Source organism: Pseudophryne corroboree, chromosome 1, assembly GCF_028390025.1.
Source record: "Pseudophryne corroboree isolate aPseCor3 chromosome 1, aPseCor3.hap2, whole genome shotgun sequence".
NCBI classification, from domain to species: domain Eukaryota; kingdom Metazoa; phylum Chordata; class Amphibia; order Anura; family Myobatrachidae; genus Pseudophryne; species Pseudophryne corroboree.
The window spans coordinates 146,004,751-146,025,803 of NC_086444.1; the positions used below are offsets into that span (position 1 = coordinate 146,004,751).

General features: G+C 45.5%; 1 protein-coding gene across 7 annotated transcripts in view; it reads right to left on the bottom strand.

The window, feature by feature from the left end:
* Positions 1–21,053, bottom strand: part of MAST4 (microtubule associated serine/threonine kinase family member 4) — an 875,018-nt gene that overhangs the window by 401,790 nt on the left and 452,175 nt on the right. The window contains exon 1 of one of the 7 annotated variants that reach the window (XM_063963432.1): positions 4,080–4,187. The exons of 5 other annotated variants lie outside the window; for them this stretch is intronic. In XM_063963432.1, the coding sequence (XP_063819502.1) occupies positions 4,080–4,118 (39 nt within the window). In that variant the 5' untranslated portion in view covers positions 4,119–4,187. Of the gene's footprint in view, positions 1–4,079; positions 4,188–21,053 lie in introns of those variants that run through there. One more of the 7 variants, XM_063963449.1, reaches the window with a different exon arrangement.

The window sequence follows — 21,053 nt, forward strand, 5'->3', positions numbered from 1 at the left end:
CTAGGGTGGGAAATGCAGCTCTAGCCGTACACAGCCCTCAGTGCCAGATATGCCCTCATACTGCCAGATATGCCCCACAGTGCCTGATGTGCCAGATATGCCCTCATGCTGCCAAATATGCCCCACAGTGCCAGATGTGCCAGATATGCCCTCATGCTGCCAGATATGCCCTCATGCTGCCAGATATGCCCCTCAGTGCCAGATGTGCCAGATATGCCCTCATGCTGCCAGATATGCCCTCATGCTGCCAGATATGCCCCTCATGCTGCCAGATATGCCCCTCATGCTGCCACATATGCCCCTCATGCTGCCACATATGCCCCCTCCCCCAGTGCCTGTTACTTACCCCTCCGTCGATCCCACGCTGTCTTCTGAAGGAGGGACACGGAGCGCACAGCGCGCGCCTCTCCTGTGTCCCTCCTGCATCTCCGGCGGCCGTGGCGGGTCTATTAAAGGAAGTGCCGGTTCGTGATCAGAGGTCACGAACGGGTACTTCCTTTAATAGACCCGCCGCTGCCGCCGGAGATGCAGGAGGGACACAGGAGAGGCGCGCGCTGTGCGCTCCGTGTCCCTCCTTCACACTGCTCTGCCTGTCACTCTGCACTGCCACTGACTCGAGTATAAGCCGAGGTGGCTTTTTCAGCACAAAAAAAAGTGCTGAAAAAGTCGGCTTATACTCGAGTATATACGGTAATTAGAATCTTAATAAACCTCCCCTAAGGGGATGAAAAGGAGCTTGGCATGATGACGTCATTAACGATGTGTGACTTGCGTTGCGATGCATGAACGAAAACACCCAAATAGACAATCTGATCAAAATTTGGATTGCACCGCCGGTGTGTAGAATTTAATAAACTACAAAAATGGTCCTGTCACTTTTGACCGTATCCGCTATGGGTGCTCCTTGGATAATGCCAAGAACCATGGATTAATATTAACTTACATTAAGGGTGGTATTCAATTCTTTTCACCCCCTTCCTCAGTCGTTCTGTTCCTGCTGACGGGCGAGGTATAATCATTTCAGCTTGCGGGGTAGCGAGGGCGCCCTACACTTTACACAGCTAAACCGGATAACTATGGGCGCAATAACGGGGATCACTTTGGAAAGTAGTTGGGCATGATATATCATTCGAATACCGCCCTAAGCCTTTAGATTTACAGCTCTTTAGATTTACCAAATGTTTAACACTCAATCACAACCATGAAAATTAGAAACTACCGTGCGAAGAATGGGTAGAACAGCTACCCATATGTTTACTCGTATGGACGACTACTAACAGATAAGCTGTTTTTTACCTTTACATTGTACGGGCAACTATTTTATTATTAGGACCAGTTTTTTGAATAAATGTGTTTATTTTTTATGAAACGTATTGCACTATTGGTCCTTTCTGCTTTCATCCTATATATGAGTTTAAAACCGGGGAGAAGTACCACCAGGATTACTGTGATGAAAAATATCCCTATTACACATTGGGGTTGATTCAATTCGGCAATTTATGAATAGCGCCAGGAATTAGCTCCCGACGCTATTCAATTCAGCTAAAGTTAAGTCGGCGAAAGCCCGTTCTCGCCGACTTAACAGGTAGTTTTGTCGGGAGAATGGGCATTCTCCAACTTAACTACCCGCGGCGATGCTGATTCCAGACAGAATCAGCCTCGCGCCAGCCGCACGGCAGCACTTTTGTCGGTTTTCTTCTCTCACCCACCCGAGGATGAGGAAAGAATTCCCGACAATTGCGGGTAACTAGCAGCTGAATTGAATAGCGTCGGGAGCTAATTCCCGGCGCTATTAATAAGTTGCCGAATTGAATCGACCCCATTGAAATATGTGGTATTATGCGATTAAATTAGGTGGTTGGAATTCCACCATCCAAGGTACACCTTGAATTCACTGGGGTGATACTAAAGGTGGAGGTCACAATATATGTGAGATAATGCACTAGGAGGCGCCTATTCTCATTTTTTGTCTTTTAGATTTAAAAACGGTTAGCCTGAACAGCAAACCACGGGAGAAAAGGGCTGCCATCCCATTATAACGCGGGAGTGCATTTTTAAGAAGTCCGATTACCATATAAGAGGGAAAAGGACATTTATCAAGCTTTAAGGAAAGAAGTAGCGCCAATACCACCCACACAATTTCTTCCCATATATATATATATATATATATATATATATAGACACACACACACACACACACACACACACACACACACACAAACACACTTATCACACACACTTATCACACACACACACACACACACACACACACACACACACACACACACACACACACAGTCACTTACTAGCCAGACTCATTAGCCAGTAGATAATAGCAATGAGTGCTGTATACTGATCAGGTACTGTATCTGTGCAGATGTACAGTAAGCCACTGTGACTCTACAAGAGTCTTAGACAGCTGTTGTTCACCAGGTGATGTCTCTCTGGCAGACTCAATGATATGGATAGAAATATCAGCTAATTACCCGTAAAACAACAATGTATTGTTATGCTAAGATAGTAGTAGTAGTAGTTACCAGGCATTGAGGCTCGAGAGAGGGGGAAATAAGCAGTGACATGAAAATAAAATATTTTAAAAATAAAATGGTAAAAATCAGTATAAAATCGCATGTACCCAACAAATCTATAATCTGCTAGAGCACAAATAGACGGTATACATAATTTTAACAGTCGTCCCTGGGTGTTCTGAGTAGGTGCTAAATGCACATCAGGTCTAGGACTGATCACATACTCAGTCGTCCCTGGGTGTTCTGAGTAGGTGCTAAATGCACATCAGGTCTAGGACTGATCACATACTAAGAGCAGACTGACGGAACTTACACCTAAGGCCATGTGCAACAATTGCTGACTTCCCAGGAAATCACTGACAATGACATCACCCAGCAGTGTAAATGAAACAAGTCTTCTGTCTGACAGACACATTGTTTGAAGCACAACGTCTAATGATCTAAACACTTCACAAAACAGTTGACACCACCGAATGAACATTTCCAACTCTGACATTGTAAATTGTGCTGCTGCGTCTGACAGTGTGGTATTGTTCCCCCTGCCCAGTTCTGTATTCTGCTTTGTGTGTGACACTCTAGAAAGCGATGGGTCTGTTTTTCGGAAGTGGTTACAATAGGAGACAAATGCACAGACAGGGGCACACACTTGTGCATTCAGGCAGAGATCATTCAAACTTTTCCCAGTAAACAAGTCAGCACCTCTACTTTGCGTAGCCATAAAGCTTGCAGTTGTTGTATTGAATACATGATACATAACTGCAAAGAAGAGCAGAAATGTGTGACCCTTAGGAGATCACTCACGTCACATATTTATTTTAAAGAAGAGACAATAGCAGGAAGAAAATCAGCGAACAGCTGATACAGAACATGCACAACTCCTATCACAATGGTTTTGATACAGACGTATGGACATGCCTGAGTAAAGAGATAGCCTTTGGAAGATGATCAGCATTGTACTGTATACATCACTGTAGCCTGTCTCCCACCCTCCTATGCATCTGATGAGGCTTCCCTATAGCTCGCCTTCTTGTCTAGTGCAGCAACAACTTATCATTAATAACTTCAACACAAAGTATCCAAAATCAGCAAAGTGTCTGCTAAACAAGTCTCCAGTCTGCTTATATATAATGACTTACAGGAGTGCAGCAGGGGTGCAGGCATGACTCCCAACAGGTAAATTACAGGGCATAGTATTAATCTAGAATTAGCAAAAAAGGGTCAGATAGAAAGATTTTATGTCACCCCCCTTTCCCCCCTTTAAATATGTATCATTATCAATAAAGTTAAGTAATCTAAGTTAATGACATTCTGTATAAGCCAAAGACAGACTGCCTAGTACAGGCTACATACCCAGGGTGCATATAGAACATCCTAATGGTAGCTAGAGCTAGAGAAATACAGGCAGAGCACATACAGGCTGATGACTGCAGAGAGGCTGCCTGAGTACGGATCCCTTCTCCCACAGTCTGCCAGCCAGAAACACTGAATGGAACCAGCAAGAACTTTGTGAGTACAGGAATAAATGAGCGTGCAGATGTCTCTGCTGCCTACCTGAAGCCCTCTCCTCCGCAGGATACTGGACTCATCCATCGCTCAGCACGCAGGTCCTGCTAGTTCTCCCACAAGAGGCTAGCCATGGTGAGGAGTACAGTGTACCACCTTAGACTTCTTCACACTAATTCAGATCCTAGCAGCTGCTAAACACTTACATCACAGCTTATCTGATTGGAGAGGGGCTGTCAGCTGGGCAGGCTTTGGCTGTTCACTCCAGCAACTTCAGAGATCATGAATGCATGCAGTACTGTGTAGCAAGTGGGCTCCTAGCACTTCTCACATCCATTCAGGCTGGAGCTGCTGTTAGAGGAAATCCTGAGAGTATTGTTATGTGCAGAACAATACTGCTGGCATCCTGTGCTGACAGCTAACTGCTGCAGGTCAAGCACTTTGTGGGGCTGCGGGAAGGTCAAAGCATCTAAGTAAATCAGCACTGACACCTCAGTGGAGAAGGCAGATGACTGGGCTGATGAGAAACTGGGGCACAGCTGGCCAGGGAAGCATTGCAACCAAGTCTGGCTAATCTTCCCAGTGCCAAAGGAAACACAATGCAACAGTCCCGCTTCCAATACACTCCACAGGCAATTCACTTCCAGTGAAATCACAACTGCAATGCATACACTCTGGGAGACTTAGCTAAGAAAAGACAGGCATTCTGAAGGGAATACATATTATTTACCGGCGGCAGGGATGCGGGCTGTCAAGATATAGAAAGCGGCATCCTGGTTGCCAGTGAGTGCTAGAAAGACCCTTGCGGGCTCACTGTGCTCACCCCGTTATGGGTAGAGATGAGCGGGTTCGGTTTCTTTGAATCCGAACCCGCACGAACTTCACTTTTTTTTTCACGGGTCCGAGCGACTCGGATCTTCCCGCCTTGCTCGGTTAACCCGAGCGCGCCCGAACGTCATCATGACGCTGTCGGATTCTCGCGAGGCTCGGATTCTATCGCGAGACTCGGATTCTATATAAGGAGCCGCGTGTCGCCGCCATTTTCACACGTGCATTGAGATTGATAGGGAGAGGACGTGGCTGGCGTCCTCTCCATTTAGATTAGATTTAGAAGAGAGAGAGAGAGAGAGATTGCTGTGATACTGTAGATTAGAAGAGAGTGCAGAGTGCAGACAGAGTTTAGTGACTGACGACCACAGTGACCAGTGACCACCAGAGACAGTGCAGTTGTTTGTTTTATTTAATATATCCGTTCTCTGCCTGAAAAAAACGATACACAGTCACACAGTGACTCAGTCTGTGTGCACTGCTCAGCCCAGTGTGCTGCACATCAATGTATTGTATATAAAGCTTATAATTGTGGGGGAGACTGGGGAGCACTGCAGGTTGTTATAGCAGGAGCCAGGAGTACATGATAAATAATATTATATTAAAATTAAACAGTGCACACTTTTGCTGCAGGAGTGCCACTGCCAGTGTGACTAGTGGTGACCAGTGCCTGACCACCAGTATATTAGTAGTATTGTATACTATCTCTTTATCAACCAGTCTATATTAGCAGCAGACACAGTACAGTGCGGTAGTTCACGGCTGTGGCTACCTCTGTGTCGGCACTCGGCAGGCAGTCCGTCCATCCATAATTGTATTATAATATATACCACCTAACCGTGTTTTTTTTTTCGTTCTTTATACCGTCGTCATACTAGTTGTTACGAGTATACTACTATCTCTTTATCAACCAGTGTACAGTGCGGTAGTTCACGGCTGTGGCTACCTCTGTGTCGGAACTCGGCAGGCAGTCCGTCCATCCATAATTGTATTATAATATATACCACCTAACCGTGGTTTTTTTTTCGTTCTTTATACCGTCGTCATACTAGTTGTTAGTAGTATACTACTATCTCTTTATCAACCAGTGTACAGTGCGGTAGTTCACGGCTGTGGCTACCTCTGTGTCGGCACTCGGCAGGCAGTCCGTCCAACCATAATTGTATTATATACCACCTAACCGTGGTTTTTTTTTCATTCTTTATACCGTCGTCATACTAGTTGTTACGAGTATACTACTATCTCTTTATCAACCAGTGTACAGTGCGGTAGTTCACGGCTGTGGCTACCTCTGTGTCGGCACTCGGCAGGCAGTCCGTCCAACCATAATTGTATTATATACCACCTAACCGTGGTTTTTTTTTCATTCTTTATACCGTCGTCATACTAGTTGTTACGAGTATACTACTATCTCTTTATCAACCAGTGTACAGTGCGGTAGTTCACGGCTGTGGCTACCTCTGTGTCGGCACTCGGCAGCCCGTCCATAATTGTATATACCAGTGACCTAACAGTGGTTTTTTTTTCTTTCTTTATACATACATACTAGTTACGAGTATACTATCTCTTTATCAACCAGTCTATATATTAGCAGCAGACACAGTACAGTGCGGTAGTTCACGGCTGTGGCTACCTCTGTGTCGGCACTCGGCAGCCCGTCCATAATTGTATATACCACCTAACCGTGGTTTTTTTTTCTTTCTTTATACATACATACTAGTTACGAGTATACTATCTCTTTATCAACCAGTCTATATATTAGCAGCAGACACAGTACAGTGCGGTAGTTCACGGCTGTGGCTACCTCTGTGTCGGCACTCGGCAGGCAGTCCGTCCATCCATAATTGTATTATAATATATACCACCTAACCGTGGTTTTTTTTTCTTTCTTTATACATACATACTAGTTACGAGTATACTATCTCTTTATCAACCAGTCTATATATTAGCAGCAGACACAGTACAGTGCGGTAGTTCACGGCTGTGGCTACCTCTGTGTCGGCACTCCGCAGCCCGTCCATAATTGTATATACCAGTGACCTAACCGTGGTTTTTTTTTCTTTCTTTATACATACATACTAGTTACGAGTGAGTCTTTTTCTGACGTCCGTGTACATTCTCGGTATCGCCTGCCTAGAGAAGTGGAACCTAGATGGTATTTGGTAACGGGGGCACACTGCCTCAATAAATTGTCTAGTTCCCTGTGAGCATATAGGGTAGTCTGACAGCATGTGGAGGAGGGCCTGGGGTGCTTTGAAAGGCCATACAGAGTGGTTTGAAGGCATGTGGGGTGGTCTGAGGGACACTGAAGGTGAATACAGGAGCTGAATGTGAACTATTGAAATATTACATATAATACTATGCCACCAGGGCCGTAACTAGCGGTGGACAAGTGATGCATTCAAATAGAGAGCAGGCTCTGGGGGCTGCATTGTCGCTGCCCCACTGTCCTTGCTTCTGGCTAGCAGCGTGCCTCGAATGAGATCCTGCAGCCATTATCACTGCTGCAGTGTCAGTAGACGTGTCCTCAGGATGCTCTGGGCAGTGCTGCACTTCCCAGTGTCAGCGACCATGCCCCCTCTGGGCGACATCAGGGCCATCTTAATGTAAAGGCACACTGGGCAGCTGCCCAGTGTCCCCCAAATTCTGTGAGCCTTCGAGCAGGGGCAGGTGGTGATCACACAATCAGAGCGGCCTCCCAGCCTGTGAATGACAGTGAACGACTGTTAGCATGCCGATTGGTGGATGACTGGAGCAATCCACCAATAAGACTGCAGTATGTGGAGAGACTGCACAGGACAGCAGGAGGGGCATGTTCTAGTTATTTTTATTGTTTCCGGTGAAAGGGTATCACAGTGAATTGATTTCCCCAGTTACAATGCTGTTAAGACGACCCTGCTCGACATTATACGCAGTGCTTGAACCCTGTTGCACCGCTGTTACCCACAATTCATGCCACTAAGCTGCAGAGATGCCAAGTGTACAAACTTTTGCCCTTCACAATTAGAATGTGACCTCCTCAGTGACGGGCATCCTGCCTGAAAAGAATCCTATAATGAACACTACAACAATTATTTCAGTGATTTCGCTTCTAAAAGAAAGCATGGATGCAATCATGTAGAGTAAGCAAATATATCGGAGAGCAAACCGGTTTTGGATAAGAAATAAATAAATTATTAATAATGGCAATTAATATGCACATAGCAGGATGTGCAGGGAAGCTCCTTATGTAGAACAGAAATATTGTTTGAGCATTACTGAAAAATCCCATACACTTAATATATTGAATACTAAATATAGAAACACACACACACACACACACATCTAAATATATCTATATACTGTATATCTGTATAAACAACAGGATTATTTTACCTGAAAAATCTGCCAATAATATTCAAAAACACATGGATCAGATTTAGGATCTGGTCAGAAACATGGGTATTCCTGATACGTGTTTCCTATGCAGACCATATTACTGGACAGTGCTCCAGAGCATTATTATAAGTGTCGAGGCTCACGCTCTGCTACATAATAAAAAAACATACGTAGTGTCAAAGGTTTTTGCTGCGGAGATCCTGTATGGATTGTTAGATATATTTGTGAACATATATTTTTGCTTTAGTGGTCTTTCTGCTCTATAAACCCGTATCTGAGTGTACAGCACTTCCAACAAAAAGTGAGATCATGGAAGCAGAAGGCAGAAATTGGTTTAAATGAGACACTGCAGGTATTTGTTTCGGACCCATTTTGCACTATCACAGATGGCTGGTCCCTAAACAGACAGTTTTTACACTGGAACTTTGAAGCAGACTCAGACACAACATACTGTATCTGACATGTTTTACAGTGGGATTAAATAATACCACTGGCCAATTAATATAGTTCATATGATGAAACAAAAAAGCTGCAGTAACACTTATGACCACCAAGTGGCGATGCAGAACTCATCTATTCAAACCATTTATTGTACAGTGCAGTTGTAAAATATTGTAGGGCAGTATTTGTATATAATACCTGCTAACATACTAAAATAGTTCCCAGGGACACTTGTGCATCCACGTAGCTTTAGCTTACATACAAAACCATCTGCGATATTGCACTTAACTAAAATAGTAGATGGGCATGCTATAGAAATCTTGCATTCAGACCTCAGACCCCCCCCCCCCCCCACCTTTGCATTCAGACCTCAGACCCCCCCCCCCCCCCTTTGTGCTGAGCATGTACTGTTTATAAGCTTACCAAGAACTGCCTGTTTATTCAAGTTAATTCTTAAATTGTGCATTTAATTAGGGATCTATAACCTTGAGGACCGAGACTCCGTGTTTGCTGAAGGAAAATGACCTTTGATTCTTTTTGAGTGTGTGTGTTGATTTAACAGACAGAAAAATCCCCCCCAAAAAGCATAGGCTGGGAGATAACTTAATCTTTATTGTAGCCAATGAGAGTCAAAGTATGATTTCAATCACATGCAATTTCACAGTCTGTCTCTGCTTGTTCGCAGTGCTCATTCTCATCTTATTGCAATTCAGTGTGACCATGGAATGAATTTTAAGTATTCTCCCTCTCCTTACCCATAAGCTTTTCATCCATAAACAAAATGAAATAATAACTTGTTAATCAAGGAATGCAAGCACGCACAGCAAGGGAAGGGAACCGATTTTAGGCTTTGGCTGCACCGAATACTTTGTGTGTGCCCTTTAGCTAGCCGAGAAATAGGCAAGAACCTTTTCTATTACTGCTATTAGAGTAAAGAACATTACAAAAAGTATTCTAACCTAAGTCTTTTAATGTCACACAACTACTTAGTGAAATAATTCCTTTCAAACTGCATTAATTAAAATAATAATAATACTAATAATTCTAAAACTTGTCCACACTTTATCGCCTAGAAATAAAGCACCCAGGAAATGTGTAGTCCACAGGACGCCTCTCCAGAGAGGTTCTAGCTGCAGACAAGGACGTGTTCTGATAAAGGGGCTAATTCAGACCTGATCGTAGCCATACAAAATTTTGTACGGCTACGATCAGCCACACTGACATGCGGAGGGACGCACAGCACAGAGCTAGTCCGCTCCGCATGTCTGGCTCTGACCCCCGCACAGGTACAAAAGCATCGCATGGCGGCGGTGCTTTTGCACCTGAAGAGTAGCTCCCTACCAGAGCAGCTCCTGCGTGCTGGCAGGGAACTACCTGTCGCTCTCCGAGTCACAGCGGCTGCGTGTGTTGTCACGCAGCCGCGGCCCACCCCCCGCACGGTCGCGGGACACCTGCGTTGCCCGGACTGCGCCCCCAAAACAGCAGCCCAACGCCGCCGGCGCGCCCCCTCCCGCCCAACGAACGCCTCTGTCAATCAGGCAGAGGCGATCACTGGGCTGAGATGCCGATCGCATCTCTGGCATGTGCCGGCGGACTGTATGCGCATTTCAGAACTGATCGCCCGCTGTGCAAAAACACAAAACAGTAATCTGAATTAGCTCCAATGTTCAAGTGAGCACAATATATTGCTGCAGTCCAGGTAAGTGGTGCACAGTATGTTACAGGAAAAGTTTTTTTTAACTCAGATCTATTTTCTACCTGGCACAGATACGTTAGTTTCATCTATGTACAAAATAATTTTTGCAGAGAAGAAAATTTACAACAGGTTGGTGTATGCTAAATGCAACTTAAAAGATTAGATCATTACACTATTATTAGAACACACAAATGTTGACAAAGACCATTTGGATTACGTTGATAAGCGCAGACTGTATGGGGAAGAAAAATACCCCTTACCATTAGCAATAAGAAAAGTAGAGGTCAATGAGGAGCTCTGTAACCCTATGCAAATCAAGGGCGTTTATGTAGGTCAGGGAACGCTAATGCATGCGTCTCAATTTCAGTAGTAAAGTAGTAGTAAACTTGTAGGTTTCATTCACAATCAGGACTGTTTTTCACGATCGTCTTGATAGGTAGGTGTGTTATTTATAATGTAACTGTAGTGCTGGTAAATTGAGTTGAAACAGATATTATCTGGCACAATGGTGGTCATTCTGAGTTGATAGCTCGCTAGCAGTTTTTAGCAGCCGTGCAAACGCTATGCCGCCTCCCACTGGGAGTGTATGTTAGCTTAGCAGACGTGCGAACGAAAGGATCGCAGAGCGGCTACAAAATAATTTTGTGCAGTTTCAGAGTAGCTTCAGACCTACTCAGCGCTTGCGATCACTTCAGACTATTCAGTTCCTGTTTTGACGTCACGAACACGCCCTGCGTTCGCCCAGCCACGCCTGCGTTTTTCCTGGCACGCCTGCGTTTTTACGAACACTCCCTGCAAACGGTCAGTTGACACCCAGAAATGACATAGTTCGTTGTAATATTATGACGCGCGTGCGCATTGCGCCGCATACGCATGTGCAGAAGTGCCGATTTTTTTGCCTGATCGCTGCGCAGCGACCGAAAGCAGCTAGCGATCAACTCGGAATGACCCCCAATGACAGAACAGGTTGCTCTACGGTTGCTGCCCAACTCCTCAATTCAGTGCTGGAAAAAGTTTTCTTCAAAGGCTAGAAATTCGGAAGAAAACACACAACCGCACACACACTTAGACATGCACACACTTTGAGTCTAGTAAATATGAAACTATTCATTCCAGAAACTTACTACACAGGTAGCTATAAAGGACATGGCTGTGGTTCTTTTACACATTCATGAAATAGCAGCATAATAACACAGTTGTAGAAGTATAGAACCTAAAAATCACCTTTGTAAAAAAAAGAAAAATGAAAGGGCCAACACATTATACCCAGCGCACGGAAGTTGGCATTCACTGTTCCCAGCCCCACTCCAGCCACAACACACAGCAGAATAAATTAGGATTGTTGCTGATTCTTAAGGCATTGCAGTGCTCCATAGCACCAGACAGCCGGAAACACTAAGCATGCATAAGACAGGGACAAACAAGGAAGGCAAAATAACTGCGGACGTGAAAACAGAGTTGTGAGAGCTTACACTCTAAGCTTTAGTCGTAGACTGGAAATCCTGCAAAATGCACATTTACATACACAAAGTGGGAGGGCAAAGGAAATGGGGACCCTCCCTCCTCTCCCAAATAACTTGGTTTTCTGTAAACCTTGAATAATGATCATGGCAACACTTTTTATTTAAAAGTCATTGGTTCAACAAAATGATATTACTACGACAGTATAGCATGCGGCCAAAAGGAGAACACTGACAGTAACAGACATTGTGTCTGTACTCTACATGTTGTGCCTGTGATTACACTTCTATGCACTTATCAGATCAGACGCCTCTGAGCATAGAAGATTTGTAATTCGCTTTCAAAAAGAAAGTAATAGCTACAGTATCCGTAATGATTTCAATACTTCTCTTTTGAATACGGTTTAGGATATGATATACCACCACAAGGTGTGCCCAGGATGCATTGTAACAGCCAAGGGGGCAAATGTGCAGGGGAGCCATGTGTAGCAGGCTCCCCCATTGCCCCTTCAAATGACACATGGTGTTGGTAAGCTTCCCCCTACCCCCCACTCCCCTTCACCCATTCTAAATATGCCTATGGGTATGCTTCAATCAAAAAAATGCACTTATTTCTCTGTATGGTCCAAATGGGCATACATACATGTTCATGATGAACACAAGAGAGATAAAATCTTACATTAAATACGTTAAATCTAAAGAGTAATAATTAAAGGGCACCTGTGGACTGGGGATCGGTATGAAATACCTCCAATCAAAATCCCGACAATAATTTACCGACGGTCAAAATCCCGACAAGGTCAAAATCCCGACAAGGTCAAAATCCCGACATGTGTTTTTCATTGTTTTTTTGTGTGTATGTCAACATAGGTCGACATGGACACCATATAAGTGGGCCGCATCCCCTCGCATGGCGAGCGCTTCGGACACGGTGCCTCGCTGCGCACAGCACACTATTATATTCCCCCTCCAGGTCTAAAGTATGAACAAGTCGGTTTCAATGAAAAAAATCATGAAAAACTCATGTCGGCATTTTGACCTGTTGGCATTTTGACCTTGTCGGTATTTTAAATGTCGGTATTTTGTCCATGTCGGGATTTTGACCTTGTCGAGATTTTGACCGACGGTCAATTGCTGTCGGGATTTTGATTGGAGGTAAATTAACTGCATCCCGTGGACTGCAGTGACTGGGCAGTCAAAGGAGAGATGTCTGTAAATGAAAGGGCAGGTATGGAGAGACACCTACAGTATGTGTGAACTATAGCTCTGATACAGAAGCACTGTTCTGCTTTAATATGCATCATTATGCTAAGAGAACTAAACGTGTGCTGTTTTGCTCTGATGACTAAAACTGGGTATACACTATCAGATAGTAGGCGAAATGAACTAAAAGGAAAAAGCTTTAAAACCCCCGTTTTCGGGGGTTTTACCGCATTTTTGTATGTACTAACGTCTGGCCGCCGGGTTTTCACCCGGAAGGGTATCGCCATCTTTTAATGGAGGAGCCCGGGACTGACTGCTGCCTGCTTGCTGGCCAGGGAGGTGATGGAGACCCCCCACACGCCTTCTCACAGTTATCGTGGTGTGCCTCCATCACCGCATTGCACTGATAATCGCATATGTTAGTGCATATGCAATTAGCAGCGATGCGGTAGGCGGCGAGGGACGACAATGTATTTTAATACTTCCCGTACAGTGTGTGCAATTCAATAAACGCTCAGATGTGACATAGCGGACTTGATAATTGGATATGGTGTACCCGGTTTTATTTGTGAATATTCTCTGACATGGTAAACTTCGCTATTCGTCAGTCTTAAGGTGCATACACACTGAGCGCTTTTCCCCCCTGCCCAGAGATGTCAGCGGGAGTGAACGGCTTTCCTTAGCAGGACGCTATGGAAAGCCGTTCACCCCGCCGTTCATCTGCTGGTGATACCAGCAGATGAACGGCGGCCGCCGGCTATGAAGCAGGGGGGCGCATCAGCGCTCATCGCCGGGGCATACACACTGGGCGGCTTTGAGCTGAAAGCAGCTCAACACACCAAAAGTGACCTCTTTTCAGCTCAAAATCGCCCAGCGTGTATGGGCCTTAAATAAAGCAGCAAAGCTGTTCAGTTTGTGTTTTTTCTGTGAATTAAAGGGGTCGTCAAGAGCCTCAAGCAGGGTGGTATGACCCACAGCAGAGTGTGCAGGATGCTCTGCGGGTGTAACTAGCTGCCATCACAATGTCCATTTTATGGGTGCCCACCAGTATGTTCCTATTAGCGGTGTGCCCGGTGACTCCTTCTCAACATTCTGGAGGCTGGAGCTCACTCCTGAGCTCTGCTTTCCAGCCACTGCAGGTGTGTTGGGAGAGACATCAATATGTCTTACCCATAGAGGCTAAAGCATGGAAGAGCCATTGGGTGGCGGGCACAGTAGGGCGGCATCAAGTTTAGAAGGCAGGAAAGGTCAATGACCAAGACCAGCAGTCAGTGAGAGACTGGCAGCCAGATGGCTGCTTTCACTGTGACTCTCCCTATGGAAGGGGGCATTACTGCGTGGCATAATTTATAAGAGGCACTACTGTGTGGATTAATGTGTAAGGGGCACTAGTGTGTGGCATAATGTATAATGGGCACTACTGTGTTGCGTAATGTTGAAGGGGAACCGCTATGAGACGTAATGTGAATAAGGGGCGCTGCTATGTGGCGTAATGTGAATAAGGGGAATTGCTATGTGTGGCCAAGTGTAAGGGTCACTGCTGTGTGGCATAATGTGTAAGGGGCACTACTATGTTGTGTAATATGTATAAGGAGTAGTTATGTGGTATACAATGTAGTAGTGTCACTAGAGGGGTGCTAGACGCTCCCGGGAGTCCCCATCTGTGGGGTGACACTAAAATGTCAACTCCTCCTTAGTGACAGGATAACTGGTACTGCACTGTAACATTACATGCAGCACTCGGCTCTAGTAACAGGGCAGGAGCCAGCAATGCAGCCACAGCAGTGTCTGGGGGCAGCCCAGTATCTCCCAGACCACTGGAGTGATGATGAGGCCATGCCCCTTTCACGTGATACCACGCCTCTTTTGCAAGGCCACAATCCTTCCCGTGAGACCACACCTCCTTGCTGTTCCTATTTTAATTTTTATTTTATTTTTTTTGGGGGGGGCAATGCTCTGTCACAGGGCACTAAAATGTTGATTACGGCTCTGGGGTTGTCCCCCATCGTAACCCACTGTCACCTGCGTAGCACTATGAACATGCAAGAAAGGCGTGCGTTATGCAACCAGTAGAAGAATGGCTGTGCAGATACGCACTCTTCAGCAATAATTAATAACTCTACACAAATGCAGCCCTCCATCCTGTGTGCCAGTAGTGCAATGTCAGGTAACACCAAGCCACGTGGGGAGACTCAAGTCTATTTGTTACAAAGGGTTAACGGGCAGGTGAGAGAATGTGCAACACTGGAACCATCACCTCTACATAAAAAGCGCACTGTTCTTCTACCATGAGATATGGGGATAATCACTTTAGTATGCCGTCTCTCAGCTGTTTCACGCAATTGTTGCAATGCCAGGTCTGTCTAAATTAAATTAGCCAGTTATCTAAAGTCTGACATTGTTAGAAAGAACTACTGGACACATTTAAAACTGACAATATATATTTTTTGCAAATACGGTACTCCTAGTTTATATTACAAGTAGAATATGAGAGGGCAAATGTCTCTAAGCAGGTATAAATCCAGATGGGTGAGATCACGTCTGAGGCACTAATGCCTATTTACATAAAATGTAGAATGTCCTACAGAATGTGAAGGAGTCTTATTAGCTGGACAATTTGTTTCTCAAACTTTAGAAGTTTTTTTGTTTTTTTTTGGGGGGGGGGGGGGGGTTATACATATCTATATATTTTTTCCACATATTTAAATTAGATAATATCACTGGGGTATTTATCAAGTTAACTAATCGCCTTTAATGTTTCTAGCACAGTCTTTCAGAATGACAGAAGAGGATTGGTCCAGAAATATCCCCCATAGGGGAACTTGTACTAAACAGTGATAAAAGTGGAGAAGTCAGCCAGTGAAGAAGTAGCCCAGGGCAACCAATCAGTACTGACGTAACATTTATAATTTGCATACTATAAAAGTACACAGAGCAGCTGATTGGTTGCCATGGGCAACTTCTCCGCTGGCTCACTTCTCCACTTTTATCACTGATTAGTACATGTCCCCCTTAGTGAGGCAGAGGTCTTATATAACCACATACTTACATAATTGGATTTTTATTTTTTATTTATCATTTAATGGGGGTAAAAATAGGGTGGCCTCAAGCTTTTACACACTATTTAGCTTCGGACTATTTCATTACAGCCCATTTTTTTTTATTTTTGTTTTTCGAGTGTTAACACATAATCCGAGATCAGTTGACGGTCATAGGTGTTTACACTGCTGGGCTTGCGAAAAACTAGCTACTAAACATGGGGTTTTCGGAGCCTGTTGAGGTCTCTAAAAAAATAAAAATAAATCCCCGATAAGTGCTGCAGGCGGGCACACTTAAGTTACCACAGCTAATTGACCCCCCCCCCCCCCCCCCCCCCTCGCGGGATATTCAATTGTCCCCAATGCCTGCAGTCATCTGGGATATTTTTTCGTTTGCCTGCGGCAGGTGGAAAAAAAATAAGATTTTAAACCTACCAGTAAATCTTTTTCTCCTAGTCCGTAGAGGATGCTGGGGACTCCGTAAGGACCATGGGGTATAGACGGGCTCCGCAGGAGACATGGGCACTCTAAGACTTTAGATGGGTGTGAACTGGCTCCTCCCTCTATGCCCCTCCTCCAGACCTCAGTTATAGAACTGTGCCCAGAGGAGACGGACAGTACGAGGAAAGGATTTTCGTTAATCTAAGGGCGAGATACATACCAGCCCACACCATACACACCGTACAACATGGTATATACTAAACCAGTTAACAGTATGAACAAAACAGCATCAGCCAGAGCAGTGGCATAAGTTCGTCCCAGTTGCCCGGAGGCAAGATAAATATTTGTGCCCCCCTATTTCCTATATTAATATAAATATATGTATGTATGGTATGTATGTGTGCGTGTGTTCTGAAAAAAATGTATATACTGTATTTATACATTTAATTGTCTTTTATTTTAAATCACACATTTCTTAGCAGTCATACCCAGGATTAGAACCCATGACCTGTTACCCTAACAGCAGACACTTTACTGATGGAGTTATGAGAATTCTAACTATATGAAGTAGAAGTTACGTGTTATAGTTAAAATTCTCATATTTCCTATACAGGAGCAAACAGCTTCATCAGTAAAGTGACTGATTCCAGTGTAATAGATTGTGGTTTCTAATCCTGGGTGTGACACTTGTAAAATGTGTATATTCAGTATAATAAAGAGGGTGTGATTTGTAAGGTGCAGGGACCAGTGCAGAAGTCGGACACTGAAAAGACAACGGCAGCTATCAATTAACTTAATTCAATGGTGTCACAGAAAGGGAGGAGAGGTGCCCCCTTCAGAGCAGGAGCCCGGCGGCAGATGACTCCGTTGCCTCCCAGAGTTCTGCCTCTGAGCCAGAGACTGATCTCAACTGTAACATAACCCTTATTGTAAGCAACAACTATATACAAGCCTTGCAGAATTAGTCCGCACTGGGACGGGCACCCAGCATCCTCTACGGACCAGGAGAAAAAGATTTACCGGTAGGTTTAAAATCTTATTTTCTCTTACGTCTTAGAGGATGCTGGGGACTCCGTAAGGACCATGGGGTTTATAAAATCTCCAGACCGGGCGGGAGAGTGCAGATGACTCTGCAGCACCGATTGAGCAAACATGAGGTCCTCATCAGCCAGGGTATCAAACTTTTAGAATTTTGCAAAAGTGTTTGAACCCGACCAAGTAGCTGCTCGGCATAGCTGTAATGCCGAGACGCCTCGGGCAGCCGCCCAAGAAGAGCCCACCTTCTTAGTGGAATGGGCCTTTACCGAATTTGGTAACGGCAATCCAGCCGTAGAATGAGCCTGCTGAATCGTGTTACAGATCCAGCGAGCAATAGTCTGCTTAGTAGCAGGAGCGCCAACCTTGTTGGCTGCATACAGGACAAACAGTGCCTCGGTTTTCCTAACCCGAGCCGTCCTGGCTACATAAATTTTTAAAGCCCTGACTACATCAAGTGACTTGAAATCCTCCACGTCACCCGTAGCCACAGGCACCACAACTCCGCTCGATCCACATGGAAAATCAGATAGGGGCTCTTGTGAGACAAAGCCGCCAATTCGGACACCCGCCTCGCAGATGCCAAGGCCAACAACATGACCACTTTCCAAGTGAGAAATTTTAATTCAACTGTTTGAAGAGGTTCAAACTAGTGTGATTTAAGGAACTGTAACACCACGTTAAGGTCCCACGGTGCCACCGGGGGCACAAAAGGAGGTTGGATGTGCAGCACTCCCTTTACAAAAGTCTGGACTTCACTTTAGGCCCATATCCACTCCTGTCTGTAGAAAATGGAGAAAACGACCCAGCTGAAAATCTTCCGTAGAAGCATTCTTGGCTTCACACCAAGATACATATTTCCTCCAGATACAGTGATAGTGCTTCGCTGTTACCTCCTTCCTAGCTTTGATTAGAGTAGGGATGACTTCCCCCGGAATACCTTTCCTAGCTAGTATTTGGTGTTCAACCGCCATGCCGTCAAACGTAACCACGGTAAGTCCTGGAACAAACAGGGCCCCTGTTGCAACAGGTCCTCCCTGGGAGGAAGAGGCCATGGATCTTCTGTGATCATTTCCTGAGGATCTGAATACCAGGCCCTTCGAGGCCAATCTGGGACAATGAGTATTGTCTGCACTCTTGTTCGTCTTATTATTTTCAATATTTTTGAGATTAGTGGAAGAGGAGGGAACACATAGACCGACTGAAATACCCACGGTGTCACCAGGGCGTCCACCGCCACTGCCTGAGGGTCCCTCGACCTTGAACAATACGTCCGAAACTTTCTGTTGAGGCGTGATGCCATCATGTCTATTTGAGGAAGTCCCCAACGACTTGTTATCTCTGCAAAGACCTCTTGATGAAGTCCCCACTCTCCTGGATGGAGATCGTGCCTGCTGAGGAAGTCTGCCTCCCAGTTGTCTACTCCCAGAATGAAGACCGCTGACAGAGCGCTTACATTATTTTCCGCCCAGCGAAGAATCTTGGTGGCTTCTGCCATCGCTGCTCTGCTCCTTGTCCAGCCCTGGCGGTTTACATGCGCCACGGCTGTGACGTTGTCTGATTGGATCAGAACGGGTAGATTGCGAAGAAGATTCTCTGCCTGTTGCAGGCCGTTGTATATGGCCCTTAATTCCAGCACATTAATGTGTAGACAAGCCTCCTGGCTTGACCATATTCCCTGAAAAATTTTTCATTGTGTGACTGCTCCCCATCCTCGGAGGCTCGCGTCCGTGGTCACAAGAACCCAATCTTGAATGCCGAACCTGCGACCCTCTAGAAGGTGAGCACTCTGGAGCCACCACAGGAGAGAGACCCTGGCCCTGGGGGACAGGCTTATCCTCCGATGCATCTGTAGATGGGACCCTGACCACTTGTCCAGAAGGTCTTGCATGGAACCTGCCGAACGGAATGGCCTCGTAGGCCGCCACCATCTTTCCCAATGCTCGAGTGCATTGATGAACTGACACTCTTTTTGGTTTCAGCAGGTCCTTGACCATGTTCTGGAGTTCCTGGGCTTTTTCCATTGGGAGAAAAACCCTCTTTTTTTCCGTGTCCAGAATCATGCCCAAAAATGACAGCCGAGTTGTCGGAACCAACTGCGACTTTGGTAGATTTAGAATCCAGTCGTTTTGCTGTAGTACTCTCAGGGAGAGAGACCCACTTTTTAGTAACTGATCTCTTGATCTTGCCTTTATCAGGAGATCGTCCAAGTATGGGATAATTGTGACCCCTTGCTTGCGCAGGAGCACCATAATTTCCGCCATTACCTTGGTGAAAATTCTCGGGGCCTTGGAAAGCCCAAACTGCAACGTCTGAAACTGGTCATGACAATCCTGTACAGCGAATCCCAGGTACGCCTGATGAGGAGGATATATGGGGACATGAAGGTATGCATCCTTTATGTCTAGTGACATGATAAAATCCTCCCCTTCCAGGCTGTAGATCACTGCCCTGAGAGATTCCATCTTGAATTTGAACTTCTTCAAATATAGGTTTAGGGATTTTAGATTCAGAATTGGTCTGACCGAGCCATCCGGCTTCGGGACCACAAATAGGGTTGAATAAAACCCTTTCCCCTCTTGCACTAGGGGAACCCTGATAATCACTTGCTGTTGACACAGCTTTTGAATGGCAGCTGAAACTATTTCACTCTCTGGGGAAGAAGCTGGCAAGGCAGATTTGAAAAACCGGTGTGGAGACACCTCTTCGAACTCCAGCTTGTAGCCGTGGGATACAATTTCGACCACCCAAGGATCCAAATCCGACTGAACCCAGACTTGGCTGAAGAGTCGAAGACGTGCCCCCACCAGTGCGGACTCCCGCAGTGGAGCCCCAGCGTCATGCGGTGGATTTCGTAGAGGCCGGGGAGGATTTTTGTTCCTGGGAACTAGCCGTAGCTGGTGTTCTTTTCCCTCTACCTCTACCTCTGGCGAGGAAGGAAGAGCCACGCCCCTTTCTGAACTTATGAGACCGAAAGGACTGCATCTGGTATTGAGGTGTCTTCTTCTGCTGTGGGGGAACGTAAGGCAAAAAAGAAGACTTACCCGCGGTAGCTGTGGAAACCAGGTCCGCGAGGCCCTCCTCAAATAAAACTTCACCTTTCAAAAGCAAAACCTGCATATGTCTCTTTTAGTCAGCATCACCTGTCCATTGACGGGTCCACAGGGACCTTCTAGCAGAAACTGTCATGGCATTGGCTCTTGAACCCAAAAGCCCAATATCTCTCGCAGCCTCTCTCATATATAACGCTGCGTCCTTGATGTGCCCTAAGTTCAACAACATACTATCTTTATCTAGGGTGTCAATGTCAGATGACAAGTTATCTGCCCAAGCTGCAATTGCGCTACCCACCCATGCTGACGCTACTGCAGGTCTGAGCAGGGCTCCCGTAGTCACATAAATTGATTTTAAGGTAGTTTCCTGCCTGCGATCCACAGGATCCGTTAGGGCCGCCGTGTCCGGGGATGGTAGTGCCACCTTTTTGGACAAGCGCGTCAAGGCC